The sequence below is a fragment of the Rhopalosiphum padi genome, chromosome 1 (genome assembly GCF_020882245.1).
Source record: "Rhopalosiphum padi isolate XX-2018 chromosome 1, ASM2088224v1, whole genome shotgun sequence".
Classification (NCBI taxonomy): domain Eukaryota; kingdom Metazoa; phylum Arthropoda; class Insecta; order Hemiptera; family Aphididae; genus Rhopalosiphum; species Rhopalosiphum padi.
The window spans coordinates 81910706-81928041 of record NC_083597.1 but is presented as its reverse complement, the minus strand read 5'-3'; the positions used below and the strand labels follow the sequence as shown (position 1 = coordinate 81928041).

Below are 17336 nucleotides of genomic sequence, written 5' to 3'. Positions count from 1 at the left end.
ATATATAAGGTATCGTACGGAGACCACTTGAAAAATGTATTTTTTCAGAACATACGTCACAGTGATTTTACCGTCTCTCTGGCTACAGAATGATACGAAAACCGTACTATATGATTAATATTATTTCCGACAAGAAATGAAAAAGAAGTTTTGCTGTAGTTTTAGACATTAAAAGACGTGTCCTCCCCACCACTGGCGACCACATATTTTTTTTTATATATATATACACATACAATAAACTATACGCGTGTGTTGTACCATATTATATAATATGTTCCCGTTTAAATTATTTCCTGTGCCTTTGCACACTATATATATATATTTATAAATGTATACGTATACTGCACACATGTGTGGACAAGGTACGCGTATAAAATATTTTCGTAGTTGACTTCCGCGCGCGCGGCGTTATATATATTGTGTCGGACCAGTAAATCCTATTACCGGAAAACGAAACGTGACGACGAAAGGAATAATTTCGTACGAGTTTGGGACGCGGTATGGCGGGAAAAATAAAAAAAAAATATAAAATAATAAAATACTTGCTCGGTGGCACCGACCTACCCGAATTAACTTCTTGTGCGGTGGCTGCAATTTGTTTCACCCCGCTGCGGGCTGCGTATTACAGCGGTCGAGCAAAGAGTCGTGGGTGATGTGTACATCAGTGGACGGGGAGGTAAGTGGACATTTTTATTAACGGAAACGAATAGGCCGCAGTAAATAACCAATTTCGTGGGTCACCTGACACCTCGTCCCACGACCACTCCCCCTCACCACGTACACCCCCGGAAAACGGTGAACTCGAGTCTACGATCCCTGAGTTCCGGGGTCGCCGAAGTAAATAATAATAATAATAATAATAAGAAGAACTTTAGTGCAATTATTTAGGTTTATTATGGGCATTAGAGAGCGAAGAGAATATGAAATTCGCGGAAAAAAGTCGTATAATACTATATTATTATAATAATTATTGTGCTTTCATGGTTATTTAAACGATGGCTGCCAGGAGACTTATTTTCACCGATTAATAATAATTAGTTAATTAAATTGCGTATATGTTATTCGTATAGGTACTTATACGATATAGAGTATAATATAAACTTACTACTACAATAGTAGATGCGCGTGCGAAAGTTTTTATCGATGTGATTTAACGAGAAAAATATAATAAAATATTATTAGAAGTACCTGCAGTGGTGTATAAATGGAGATTTTTAAATGAAAAATTATCTCATGTTAAAAAAAAAATGTGTGTGTTATTATGTAAACGTAATTTTAATTATGATAACTAGTGTACCTACCTATATTGTATTACCTATACATATAGGTATGTATTATATAACATCTACTACGAAATAAATTCAACTTGTTCGAAAAAAAAATCACATACAAATAAATAAAGGAGTTTATTTTTATTTACTGGAATATTGATATAAATAATTTTATTTCAACCATGATATAAGGTTTTATGTTAAGGATGTAATTTAGACTGAAATTAATTAAACAAATGCGTTATTATAAGTTAAAGAATCTGCGTATGAAAAGTTGATATTAATGGAAAAGGAGGGATTTTCTAAAGTAGTTATGTTCAACTGAAGTAGCACCACAATGTATAAAAAAAAAAGGTGAACAAGGTGACAGAAGTCGTCTCCACAGTTGGAAAGGGTACCCGACGGACTGTTGTAGTGATTCATCCCTAAGTGTATAACGCCCGTAATAATAAAAAAATACCTACTTTGTACACGGAAAAATGTCATACTCGTCACGCGATGACATTAATAAAACATTTCAGACATTATTGTATTTCCTTTAAGCTGAAGTATAATAACAGCATAACGGGTTTTCTAGAACATACCTTGAGTGGAAGTCGTTTTTTATTGATAACGTCTTCGTGGAGTTTCTTGTAACGTTCGTCGAAACTGTTGTTCCAATATTCTTTACTTTTCATCCAATAAGGCTAAAAAAAAATATTATATATTAAAACATATGAATTATTGTTTTGTGCATATAATAATAATATTATTCGTTGTTTTATTAATCGTATCGTAAATCTTAATTCGTAAAATCGAAATCGGGTATGATTCATAACTCCGTTCTTTAAAAAACGACGTATAAGACGTTCAGCCTAAATTAATGACTATTATTGATATAACTGTACTGTTTAAAAATATTTAACACCGTTTAATGATTATCGACTGCACAAAAATGTTAATTTAAATATAAAATTGCGGAAACATCAAAAGAATATAGTCTCTCAAACGGCGTACAGTCTAAAATAATTTTAACATGATTATTTTGTCGTTAATTCAAAAGCTGAATACCTACCGATTTTTAAACAACTATTACTTCACAACAGAATGTAAATAATATACATCGCATCAGATTTTATTATCGAATTCCAATTGAATTAAATGACACGTGGTGACAATAACCATCTTATTAGCTGTTTACTTCCACTTGAATACAAAACTATTGTTAAGCATTACCTACTTAGTACTTAAGTACAAAAAAAAAAATCATTAAAACTATTTAAATACACAGAAGTGATTATCGGTACAATTGAAACGTTTATTGGTGAACAATTTAAATAATAAATACTCAACATCCCGAAAAGTATCAACGTTTTTGTTAAAATTATAATATTTAATGTAAAATTATTGAATTGGAACGAGTAGTTATAACACAATAAGTACTTAAGGTTTTGATGAGCAGAGTAGTGTTAAAAAAGGTACCGTCCAAAATATTAGACGACTACCTATTGCAATAATTGGATCTTATAATACTTATAAGTTACAACTAATTAACTTATTTCATAAATGCATGTTTTCATTCATATGATATAAATACTTAAAAAATATAATTTCTGAAAGATATTAGTGATTTGAAATTATTATTTTATGCACACATAGCTGATACTTTTGAGATTATATTGTATTGGCATTTGGTCGATGCTAATGTAGTGATTAATTTTATATTGAATTATTATTATTATTATTATTATTGTAATATTAATATTTGTAGATTCGTCGCGTAAACCTGCTGACCGTCGTCCACCAGACTGGACAACGACATAGCGCGGGTCCAGGCGATCGGCGTGGTATCACGTGAATTATATAATTAGTGTAGTCGTGAGTTCGCGACCGTAGACCGGCACCGTTCGACATTGTCGGCGTATTATTTTGTAAAACTGTATATTATTATTAACTATAATCATATATTTTTAATTCAATTCATTAATGAAACGTACTGTTCCGTTACCCGAAGAAATAAACAAAATTAGATATATACTATAGTCTATAACCTTCATTTGTTTATTCTAATTTTCATTTTAACGCTCCGGTACAAGTGACAATCTTTTGTCGTGTACCACACTAATTTCAGTAATTTGTATTATTTGTATTGCTTTTTTACATTTTAATGAAATTTATTTGGTTTTAAATCCATTGATTTTATTTATCATTATGATAATACTATTTTTAAGAAAAAAAAACAATTCATATTTCACCAGAAGTACCTTTGCTTTAATAGCATATTATTATAAAAAAATCCCATTTACACGTTTTTTGTCACGCCTTTTAGAGTTTAATTGTGTTTGTGTAATGGTATTTTTCAAGGTTTTCTGACAAAATGTATAAGTCATTATTAAAATTTTAGTTTAAGATGAGATATTTTAAATGCTTAAGGTATTGTGTATGGTACGCTTAAATGTGAGCCCTAAATTTATATTATTAAACATGGTATTTCTAGTTATTTTATAATATGCGTACTGTAAAGTAATGTAATACAGTAAACGTATACCTACATACTGCTAGTACTATTGTAACATTTCCATAAAGAAAAACAGATATTATTTTTAAATTTTTTTTTAGTTAAGTTTAATTAATTTTAGTTGAAATCAGTTCAAATGGGAGTCAACATATTTTCATAATATAATAATAAATAATTTATAAATTCAAGATAATATCGTGTACATAATTAATTCATGTTTATTATTTTTTTGCTTATTAATTTTATCAATAACCATTTTACAAAATGTACAGAGAATAATTAAATTAGAATGATGTTATTATTTTTGGACGGGTAAAATCCTAAATCTTCATGCTCATTATTCGATATTATGAATTAATTGTATGAACGTTATATGAAACATAAAAACATAATCATTACATGTATTGTGATAGTATAAAAGCATATATAATGCAAGTGGAACAATATATTGCATTGTAAATAGTATCTACATCCTACATTGTATTGCAATATAAATTAAAAATTATCGTTAATTTATTAAATAGTGCAGTGGATTATCGGTAGATATACATAGTATTTATAGACGCATAATATTATTTACTTATACCTACCTAAAACAAATAAAACAAGTAAAATAGTTTAGTACGTACTATGCAATTATTTTGAAATATAAAACTGAATTAAAAATGAACTAAATAATATTTAAAAATGGGTTCATATTTTTTTTGATATAGTTGCAAACGATAGAAACAAACCTTTGTAAACGTTACTTCAGTTTTACTCATCTAAAAAATATCATTATTTAACTACAGAATTCCGCAAACATTAAATTTGTTACCATGTATTTATCTTAAAACACTAAGACACTCATAATTTCAAAAACATTTAAAAAAAATACTTTTATTAAATAATATCGTTATTCGTTATCATTTTAAAGGTTTTTAATTTTTTGTTTAAAGACAACATAACATTTTCATTTTTATATTCCTGAGCAGATTATATTTTTTAATTTTTTTATTGACTTATAGTTCAAAACCTAAAATTGATCGATTTACAGCTGTTAAAAAATTAAAAATTATTTGATTTAATGATTTTTCCAAAAAACTGACACGCTCGTATTGATTAAATGATTTTGATATCCCTTAAGTATCATATTTTAATAGGATGTCCTTATAGATATTTAGTAATAATTAAGTTCATTATATAAGAAGTGATACTATTGCTGTTATAATATATCAATATTAATGCGTTATTAAAATGTGTATATCATATTATATTTGTATGTATTTATTTAAAATGCTTATTGTGCAATTGTGCATGGAACAATTTTTCTTTAGTTTTCATCGGTTCGTTATGTACAGATGTTTCTGAATCGATACGATGGTTTTGAGCTAACAAACAGCTCTTTTTTGTGAGTCATTTATATTTTTTAATCCTATGTTACTTTAAAAATAATAATAATAAAATTTAATAATATAATAAGCTAATCGAATAATTAAGTTTAGTTATTGGGCTAAACGTGTTTTATTTAATTTCCATAGTTATACATTATGTTTATATCTACTATATTAATCAATTATATAGGTACTGGCATCGTTTACTTTTTTAAATATTTGACGAGAAGAGAGGAATTTATTATAACTTAGTATATACTTGAAGTTTCTGATTGAGAGAAAATCGTTTTTTGAGTTTACTCTTTTATTAAAATCAATTGTCACAGCTATACACAAATATACTCGTACTGTTATAAATGCTTATTAATAATGATATTATGTAATATATTGAAAATTGTTTCCATTTCTCACAACACATATATGAAGTGCACCAACAATCCAGAATAAAACTTCAACAGCATATTATAGAGGAGGTTTACGTCATATAGACATTTTTTTTAAAACATACTCCTCGCCACTTATAAGATTCACGAGTAGTTTCCCACTTACAAAATCAAGCAAAAATCGATCGAAGGTCAAGGCTTAATATTTAGCTATTATTATGTGTTGACCTATTTTTGAAATCATACCATGTAGTTTTGTTCTAAGGTTTCTAATTTTTTAAACACTACAGCTAGAACTCGTCCATATGATTCGGAAGTTATAATAGTACCTAACCTACCCTAACTTACAGCCATAGAATTGCTTGTATAGGTATATAAAATATATAGGTTGGATGAGAAAATTCACTGCATAATTTCCATAGCAAAAATGTAAATTGTTCAGTTTTATTTTATTATTATTCGGTAATGTGTTCACGAAATGTATTGGGATGGTTATATTTTAAATATGATTTATTAGAAAAGAAATGTGTCTGGAGAAAAGTATTCTGTTCTGACAACTTTAGCACAGGGTGCATATTATATTATACTGTGGTATATCTTTATAGCTAGCAGTAAATATTATAAAGGATGTGGTATTGTGGTAAGCTTAAAATTTGTTATTAAATTATAATACGACTCGAGGCGCTGTCGCCTTCGGTACATCACTACGCCTGCACCCTCGAACACTATTTAACACGTATACATAATAAACTGAATAACAAACGACAATTTTATATTATAATAACTGCAATCGAACTTTAACACAAATAATATTACGAAAAAACATTTCCGTTACTTTGAAGTTTTGACATATAACTGATATCAGTTATCTGCAATATTATCGATATTCATAAAACGACCCAATGTAATTTAGTTTTAGAAAAATTATAAGACTTTAATAATAACATCTGTTTATGTATCATGATGACTGGAGTACTGCGTATTATATACTTGAAAATAATCAGCATCACAGTCAGATATTTTATGTATCGATATGTATTTATTAATTTTATTTTTTTTAAATAAAATTGATGGTAGTCATAAAAAATAATATTGTAATTAAATGAAAAAAAATGTGTAGGCAAACCTTATATAAATAAATACATTATGCTTCGAGTGATTATTTAAACGATAAATACCTATCATTATCTTGCTACCCATGTATTCTTATTATAGAGTTTTCCTTAATGAGTATTTTAATATAAAATTAGAGGATAGAAGTGACCACAGATACTACGCCAGATATTTGTGTAATATGTATACTAAACTATTATTAAAAATTTTAACCAATCAACTGTAAATATTGAAGTTTGATGTTCGGGTTTTTTATACATCGAGATCCTTAGTTTCATTTTACTAGTTATAAATTAATGTTAACTGTTAAAATAATCTACCTTTGATTTATAAACTTTACTTAATATATATTTTTACAGCTTTCCGCGTATCATTTTAATTGAGAAATGTTATCTGAATCATAAAATATATACTGCAGTTACAACGCGATTCGACGAAAAGTCGTGAGCTCGACGTTTCGGTTATTTTAAAGGCAGGACGCCAACTTGAACAGGAAATATGAGTTTATTCAAGTATGCGGTGTACACGGCACGCCATCGTTAAATACATTATTACTGCGTGTTGCTGCCGTATGCGATCTGTAAAACGTTTTTCGCGGGTGAAAAAATGCGTCTAAAACGAAACGATTAATATCTTCGGGCTCGTTTCACCATAACACGCGCGCGTACTCGTCGGAAACGCGGCCGTACGGCGATGATACAACATAATGGTTTATCGAACTCGAACGGACTAATAGACGACTACTAATAACAGTCATCGGCAGCGATCGGGTCGGCGATATTAAGCGGAGTGCGTGTTATCTGGAAACCGAATCGGTACGCGCGTGATGAAGGACGAAGGACGGCTTAATGGGTGGGCTATAACGTGGATGACTTCGCGTTCGCCGCGTCGGTCCTTTCTTTCACTCACTTCTCGGAGATAACGTCCACATATTATATAGAAAGTGTCCACAGATTACCTATCAGTTCGAAAGTTAAAAATTAGGTCCAACGCCAAACATGTCCGAATAATAGATTGTGATCATAACATATTTTATAGATCATAATCGAACGAAAAACAATACTATACAATATAATGTTATCAGCGACGCGAAATTTTTTTAAAAAAATATTAGGTATACTCTCGATACGGACGTTATTATTAACTGCACCTCGTTATGGTCATCCAGCTCAAAATGATATTCGCAGTAGGTATTCCAATAGATTCGCACGTGGATGCACTAGTTGCTCAATACGCGAACACCGTCGTTTGACCCGCGTTTTGTAATAGAAATTCATTATTTGTACTACTTTTTGATACCTGTTCCTACACTATTATACACCGCGATATGGTCAATACGTGAATATTTTAACTCATATTGTTATAGAATTTTAGCTTGTTAAGTAATAATAATAATAAATACCTCTAGTTTTGTACAAATATACGATATAGGTAGGTATAATTATATTTATTATAAAACATTAGGATAGATAATATATTATAATATAATATGTTTAATCTGCAGACATTATTCGAGGAAATTATATTTAAACCATTATTCCATTTTTTTGTCCGACTCAAAATTCAACGCAAAATAAATCCGGACAAAAAAAAATATTTAATTGAGTATATCCGAATAATAGGAGGTAGTCATTATACAGGTCTACCAATGAAATCCTATATATTTCAATTTAAATAATATTCTTAATAATGGTTTACCTACTGCTTACATTCTTACTAACTAACAAATAACAATTAGATATATTATAATAATAATTATTTTATATTTTGCATTAACCACGAGTAAAATATTTTAGTTATAAATACTTATTAAAAAACTTCTACAAATATTTAATCAATTATGATATTACCTATACATTATTACTTAGGTATAAACTCAAATAAAGTAGTTTTATGATTCAATATTAAAAGTTTTTGATCCCGCACGTGCCGCGGTTCAAGTCGCGCGTTTGCCAATATTGTACCTTCCTAAATCATTATGTTTATTATACGCGTTACATTTGTTTGCATAATATATTGCGGGTATTCATTTCCCAACAAATCGACGAAGATAGCTTCTTGTTTGAATAAGTTATTTACAAATAAAGATTGACTTTTTTTTAATTGGTTTGACGTGGTATCGATGCCAAAAGTATCCGTAGATATATAAATGACAAATCGTTCAAGTTAAATCGCAAATATATCGTGTTAAGCTGTTAGCTTATTGTATCATCAATTCAATATCAAGAGTTAACTCTTATAACAGTGCATCGAACATTCTTTGTACTATGTGTTTTATTTGTACGGCAATCCAGTAACAAAAGGAAAATAACTAATTGTTTTTTTTATATAAAATTAAATATTTTTGTTATTATTATATTATTATTGTTTGGCGAAATTTCAATGAAATATATAATACACGATTATTTATACAACTGCCAAATTTATTAAGCATATAGCACACGACGTTCTGAATATCTAAATATTAATTTATATAGATACGAGTAATCGTTCAAATTGATAAATAATTTATCATTTACATTAATTATTAATGTTAAACTAAATGTAAATATTAAATTATATTTTATGCTACTTTTTTCATTTGTTATAACTTATACGGTAACAGCTGTAGAAAACAAACGGAAATCATAAAATCCATTTGACAATCTATCACATTCCAGCAATTATTCATATTGTAATATTTTGTATTATTTTACGAGTTTTTTTATTATTTTGAAAATTAAAACCATTCATGATTCACTCTATATTATATTATAGTAACAGCCGTATATGAATATTTTCACGTATTTTCCTCGTATTATATAATGTACCTAATAGTTGCAGTAAAATAAAAACTGTATAATAAATTAATAAATCAGTGAAATGCATCCGTTCGTATAACGTTTGATTTAATTTAAAATAATATAATGATGAAGGGATGTTTTGATTTTTTTGTTTTCCATCGCCACAGTATCTTTCAGGTTATCTGAATTCCCAACAACCGAAAATCAATGCACATCTCGGCCGCTAATATATTATACCTTTATTGATAGTAATTTAACATCTTCGAAAACATTTTTCACGAATGCACTATGTATTTTGTCATTCGTTCAAAGTGATAGAATGTCGGTAATATCGAATTTCACACACGCATAATATCTTGATATGTTTAATACATTCCTACAATGCCCATTGCCCATTCTCATAATGTGAATGTGAATTTTAGCAAAAACACGGCAGCATTGTTTTCAGGGCCAGATTAAGGTTTTTGCCGCCCATTGGCCGAAATAAATTTACCACCTAAAAAAAATGAGCTATTTCGTTTCAACCGTTAAAATTTGCCGCCCTAGGCTTAGACTAAACAGTCTTAAGCGGTAATACGGCTCTGCTGCTCTATACGAACATTCTAAATCCTAGGTTTCTAAAAGTATTTATAAATAAAATAAACTATGCATCTTCATACACGTTCAAATGATACACTAGCAATATGCTAAATACACTACCTATATATTATACATTTTTAGTTTTTGTACGATATGATTATTTAATGACAATTAATTTATAATTACCGTCGATTAATATTGTACACGAACGTGGGGCAGTCTGCGTTTGGACGAATTGCCGTTTTACTCGCATAATAGAATGGCTGAATTTTATACATTGGAATTATTATACTTATTTAATAATTTTTTTTTAATTACTTTTAATAATTTTAATTTAGTTATTTAAAAGTGGCCAAATTACAATTTGAATAAGGATTTGAAGGTGAAAAATGATGCAGATTATATAATGTCCTTTTATTTAGTTTTATGTTTTTGGCGCAAACTACATACGCCCAAAAAAGGAATCCCTTGCATGATTCTTTCCCGGGCCCCAAAATATCTCTGAAAGGGTCTTCGAAGACTAAATGTTACGTAAACACTATAAGTAATTATTTCTAAAAAATTAATAATATGTTAATAATCCAAGTTGCTCTATCAATAAACAATCTACAATAGACAAATTATAACTAGATTTTAAAAGTTAAAATGCCTAACATGATATTAATAAATATGACGAGTGAATGTATAAAATAATACTGAAATGCACACGTTTACTGTCCAATTCCGTGACATATTTGACTTGATGTATCTTTAATAAAATAATATAAGTATATTATAGAATGGCAAATTGTCTGAGAATAGTCCACTAAGAGATTCTTTTGAAATAAAAACGATTACGTCGCGGAATACTTACTAGAATAAATTATATTGTTTTAATATGGTTGAATATAATAATTAATAATATTTAGTCCGGCCCACTTTAGACTGAACTGCTGCGTAAGAAACAATTTTTGTCATTCAAAAATATGTGTTTTAAATCGGCGTTATATTTTATTTCAAAATAATGAATTGTCCTTTTTTTCAAAACAGAGTGAAAATATAGAAAATACTGTTGTATGTAGTATTTTCATGTTTAAAGTATCATTTTTTTTATTTTTTTTTGCAAGATTTCCTGAATATTATAATTTAATATTATTAATTATTGTTTGTGGCTAAGAAATATTGGGATTTAACTCACTTAAAATGTATATTACGGTGCAAAGTGCTTTCCGTCTTCTAGATATCGTATATACCTACAATGTTATCATAAACAAGTATTTAAAAATATGATAATAAAATATGTCTTAGGCATGGTGTATAACAAGATTATTGAAAAAGGTCATTTCCGGCGTAGATTAGAATTTCAGATCAAATTTCTTAGAAATTGTAAATACAGTAGCTATTCTAAGCACGAGTTGAGAATTAGGGAATAAAACAATATTTAAATAAAAAAAACAATATAGATATATGGAAATACAGTTATATTGGTATATAAAAATAAATTATTATACACTACTGCAATAATAATATATAAACAAAAAAGCATATGACAGGACGACGACACGATAAACGTGGGGGGGATACGCGAATTCGGTGTTAAAAGGTCACCTGCATAATCCTTCCGATCGGTCTTGCGGGCAAACGAGTGCCGCGGACGCGTCCGCTTGGGCTCGTGAAGTCGTGACGTGTCTACCGTAACTGCGTGCGAGGCCCGAACGCCTCGGTCGCGGGAGTTTACGGCTCCGCGCGTCCTGGGCGTCCGAGCGCTCTCACCACCGTCAGAGGGTAGACCACGTCACGGAGACCCGCGAGCTCGCGACGACCGCGAACCCGTTTGCACCTCAAAACCGATCAGATAGATTGTTCGCAGGTGAACTTTTAACACCGAATTCGCGTATGGGGGGATATGGAGGGGGGTCCTCGTCCTTCGTCATTGCCGTCGTCCTGTCATATGCATTACCGGCCTAAGGGCCCGATCTTCATCTCCGTCGTCCTGTCTAATCCGCACGGATGCAACATCCGCGCAATAGCGCTCGTTTGACGTGTTTCCACGCTGCGGCCAGCCGCCGCCGACAGCGGGAAACACGTTTTTGAATTTTTGTTGCGTCCGGCTTTTCTCGGCGTTTATCGCCGTCCCCTACCTCCGATTCGCATACGGCCATTACAACTTGTTCGACAACATCACCGATTACGACTGCTATCTCTGCCGTTTCGTTCATCTGTGCAACCGTTTCGTTCATCTGTGCAACCGTTTCGTCCATCTGTGCAACCGTTTCGTCCATCTGTACAGCCGTTTGGTCCATCTGTGCAGCCGTTTGGTCCATCTGTGCAGCCGTTTGGTCCAATTGTGCAGCCGTTTCGTCCATCTTTACCGTTTCATCCATCTGTGCAGCAGTTTCGTCCATCTTTACCGTTTCATCCATCTGTGCAGCAGTTTCGTCCATCTTTACCGTTTCATCCATTTGTGCAGCCGTTTCGTCCATCTTTACTGTTTCGTCCATCTGTGCAGCCGTTTCGTCCATCTCTGCCGTTTCGCCCGTTCTCATCTCCTCTAGTGTTTCGTTAATCAGTTTCTTTTTTTCATTTTCAATCTCCATAGTTTCGACTTCATCTGTAACTCTTTCTATAACGTTGTCTACCAGTTCTCTCAAGAACGTTGTAATTGAAGCTGAATTAACGTCTGCCATGATACTCGATGCCATATCGTATTGAAAAGTCAATATTAGTGCGTCTGACACGTTGGACGTCCGGTAAGTTAATAAGATTATTGAATTTATATTTTCGTACACCGTGACAGATCACCCGGACAACGAGCCCACGATGTCGTTTATTACTAGCCAGCGACTACCACCGCGTTTGTCAACAATTCTAATCGGCCGACATTATTTATAGGATTTCGCGGGCCCGTTTATTTTTTCAAACACTATTATTATTATTATTATTATTTATTTATATAAATTACCTCTATATTAACATTATAACGATTTAACGAAGATTTCGAATATTTCGATCCATACTGTACCCGTTTTAAACTTTTAAGTGGTCTTTTTTATTTTATTTTTCAATTGTGTTTCATTCGATTGGGCTAATATTTTTCATCATTAAAAATTGTTTAAAATCCAATTTTGAATCTTAGTGTTTATAATTTATTATTATCTGTCAACATACGCTGACTTTTTATACATTTTTTTAAAATGTATCTTTTTATGAAATCAGATCTCATTATAACGCGCACGTCTAAGGCAAATTTAATCTTTTACATACATAATTAAAGTATCACAACTAAAACAATATTGCACCAACTACAATAATTATAGTGATTTAAATATTAATAGTACTTATGTAATTTAATCGAGAGAAAATATATCAGAAATATATTGTTAACCAATATTAAAACGAAAAAAAATTATTTTACCGAATAACAGAAAATATCATCGTTATTAAATTTATTTTAAGGTTTTCTTATATATATATATATATATATATCTAGATAGAAAATGCGGTAATATTATAATCAGACTGCAGTTAGCTATTATATTTCGTGCTATGAATGTATAGGTAGTAGGTGCAGTATGATGCATACCGATATACGTTATACGTATATATGGTGGGTATAAAGATTAAAAATAATATTTCACTTCCTTTGATTGTTGAATATTTCACGTATTACGTGATAGAAGGAAAATTCGTAATTAATATTAAATTATGGGCGTGTACCTTTACCTCTACCTATGTTCTATATGGCTATATAGTAAGTATATAGTATATACTCATATACATCTACTGCATTATGCTGTTTATTACCAGATATATGTTGCACGCACCCGGAAATATTGAAGTTATCACTACTATTATATTTTTTCAGGTGTTAAGATGGCCGACAGATTAACGAATTCCGTCGAATTCCGATAATCATCTTTATTAGCTCTTGCATCTGAACGTTATTATATAGTCAAGGTTGCGACTGGTGCAGAAGACGAATTCACTGCTTACAGGACTCAGGCTCGGATATAAGGTAATATGTTTGCTCCTCCATGTTGTTTTGCCAGAGGTGGAAAAACTTATACGTATGTACTTTGTATTATTATATGTAGATGATTAAGTGATTTTCATAAGAAGCAAATTAAAATTGTTTCGAACGTGATTTATAGTTAACCATTTATGATAAACCTATCGTGATTCCTCACAGAACTACACAGATCTCTTTACATTACTTATTTTGAATAATATTGGTGGGGAAAAAAATCATTAATTCCCACTATTTCAGTTTATTCATGCAGTTCTATACTTATCTAAAATCTATAAGTACCAATAATAATAATGTAGGTATGCTATTATTAGGTTTAATAATAAATTGTAAAGGTATCATTAATGCATATTTATAATTATCATTCTATTTAAATCTTACTAAAAAAAGGCTTTAATAATAATTATGTAACATTTTAATAATTGTGATAAATTGTATTATAGTATGTATAGAAGGAAAATTGTTTAGTTTTAAATGGTAATAACAATAACGAATATCAAATAAGAGTAAAATATGGATTTATACATGTTTGTATTTTATGATAAACATGTATAACAATATAATATACGTCTTGTTTAAATTGAAAACCTAACTTTTATTCTATTAAAAAACTTATTTTCATAAAAATGATGTTTGTCTAAAAAAACAACTAATATAATAACTATAAGTACAATGAAATTATATGAAAAATAAGCTTATATATAAATTAAGTGGTTAGTTTTGAAACTTGTCAGACTCAATTCAATAACTACCAAAATTTTAAGAAAACCATTTGTAGATGAAATAAAATATCATTATGTTCTATATTATACTTGACACTTGTGTATCTATAATATTTTAATTCAAATTAATGCACAACAATGTACATCATAGTATTATATATAATTATCTGTACATAGGTATTAATATCAGTAATAGTAACTATAAATAAATACATCAGCTATAAGTATATAACTGATATGTACTTATAAATTATGAAATGGGTGTGGTAGTGTAAAAAAAAATCCTTATTCTGAATTAACTAAAACTAGTGTTAACACTATATGAAATATTATAAATCAACCATTATTTTAGAAATTAACTTAAAATATGTATTGATGTATATTAAATATTACAATTTAATATTAATATATAAGTACTCATATAGTGCTAATAAGTAAATATTTGATATAAAAGTATAAATTATAGATTAATACTGTTAATATACGTACTCCTATATGGCTATATATAGTATATATCGTATAGATCAATAATAATAATTATAATAACATGTAATCAAGTGTGGTCTAAAAAACATAAAAGAAGAAGTCTACGAAAATCAATGAAAATTATTACAATATAAATCGATTGTTTACATTTGTTGTATGTTGTTGTAAATCATAATAACTTTTAAAAATAATTTAGTTTTAAATATTTTCAATCAAAAAATATCTTTTTTGCCACATCGTGTTTGTAAAGACTTTATCTTTATTGAATACTCATAATATTTAATTGATGTGTATGTTGAAATAAATAGGCCTACAGGTTTGAAGCTTTTAAACATATATGATATTTATACCACCACCACATAAAAAAAATGTATTACGTCAATGCAAAATCTATTGTTCAACTCAAAATTGTTTTTTAACTTAAATTATTTAAGCTTGTATGGGTGTATAATGTATATATATATATTTATACGCATTATTCAGTAATTAATTAAAATGTACTAATTTTTATCTATTTTATGGACTGTTGAGTTAGAAATAAAGTTGAATTAATAATTATTGCTCATTTAAAAGTTATTTACATATATTATTATTATTATAGTTAATTTAAGAAGAAAAAGGACACGAGGAGAAAATTATACTTATCTATACCTGTATTAATTGGTATTATTTTGTAATTAATCCTTATTAGAATGAAAAGATATAATTTATGTTATTATTATCCAAGCTGAGAATTTATATTAATTTCGATACTTGTAAGTTATCAAGATAACCAGTAAATTCACTATAGAAATATTAGTCTTTATGTAATTATTTGAACTAACTACTCGAATAAATAGGAATTATATACGATATTATATAGTAGATTATTATAATATAATAAGTAATAACTATCACGAACCCTTATAGCTTTCGATTGTCGCTATAGCCTATATATATATATTACTTGTTGGGTATAATAACTATTTATATAGTTTAAATTATATTTATTTGCATACACATTTATTACGTCAAATGAATATTCATATAATTTAATATAATAATATTACATAGGTATCGTAATAAATTATTTTGATGTAAATCAAGGACACCACAAATTCCGGAAAGGATACTGAAGCCGGGTGTTGGGTCACCGCCTCGGTGCACATGATATGTATAAATGTTGCACTTATTTAAATAGAGAATTCTTTAATATTTTGGTAGATAATCAACGTAGTGCGAATGTAGAAACATCGTTTTAAGACCAATAATACGCATTGTTTAGTATACAAAAAAAGTTTTAAAACATTGAGACTCGAGAGACGTTGTATTTTATTGTTCATATTAACGTCTGTTATGAAATGCCGAGAAAATCGCTAAACACTTGCACGCAGCACGCCGCTAAGAGCGTTTAACTGCAGCGATAAACTCCGAAACATGCCAAATGTAATTTTATATTTGACTATACGCCGAAACATTTATGTCTTACCGTATTAGGTGTCTCCGCCGTAGCGGATCAAAATAAGGAAGGAAAATGCAACAAGTCTCACGAGCCCTGCAGCTTATGAATAATCTAATGATTTCAGTTGAAACTGTGCACATACAATATATAAAACGTATATAGTACTCAAACGTTGTAACCGTTGTCGGTCAAAAAACATTGTTAAACATAATTTACATTTTCTTTATAATTTAGATATAGTTTGGTGGCAACTACTCACGTTATCTTTTTTTAAACGCTTCTCAGACACATATCCGAACACACACGTTCAATGTAGAAAAATTACATTCTTAAAAACTTCGGAGAAGGGATGGAGGAATTAATGAATTCCTTTGTTTGCGCGGATTATTACCGTCTATTCATGAAACTCGTTTAATTATATTCAAACATACGCGTATAAAATATACGTAATATATTTATATATATATATATATATATACGGTGTAGGTACAGCAATCGATTTGGACGATTTGGTTGGATTTGGATACAACAGTAAACATAAAATCGGTATTTGACCGCAGTGAGGATGACGGTTTTCCCGGGAGAGCTTATAGACGCGCGTTTACCTGCCACTCGAAAAAGACCTAAGGTTTATTTTTTTATTATTATTATTATTATTGTTGTTGTTCAACAGCATATCTAT

At 29.5% G+C, this 17336-nt stretch overlaps 1 protein-coding gene across 1 annotated transcript in view; it reads right to left on the bottom strand.

Annotated features, from left to right (window-relative positions):
* The window catches only part of LOC132929067 (alpha-mannosidase 2), a 135559-nt gene that overhangs the window by 84387 nt on the left and 33836 nt on the right, over window positions 1-17336 (bottom strand). Inside the window, exon 2 of the mRNA XM_060994127.1 lies at window positions 1856-1957. Coding sequence (XP_060850110.1) covers window positions 1856-1957 — 102 coding nt within the window. The remainder of the gene's footprint in view (window positions 1-1855; window positions 1958-17336) is intronic.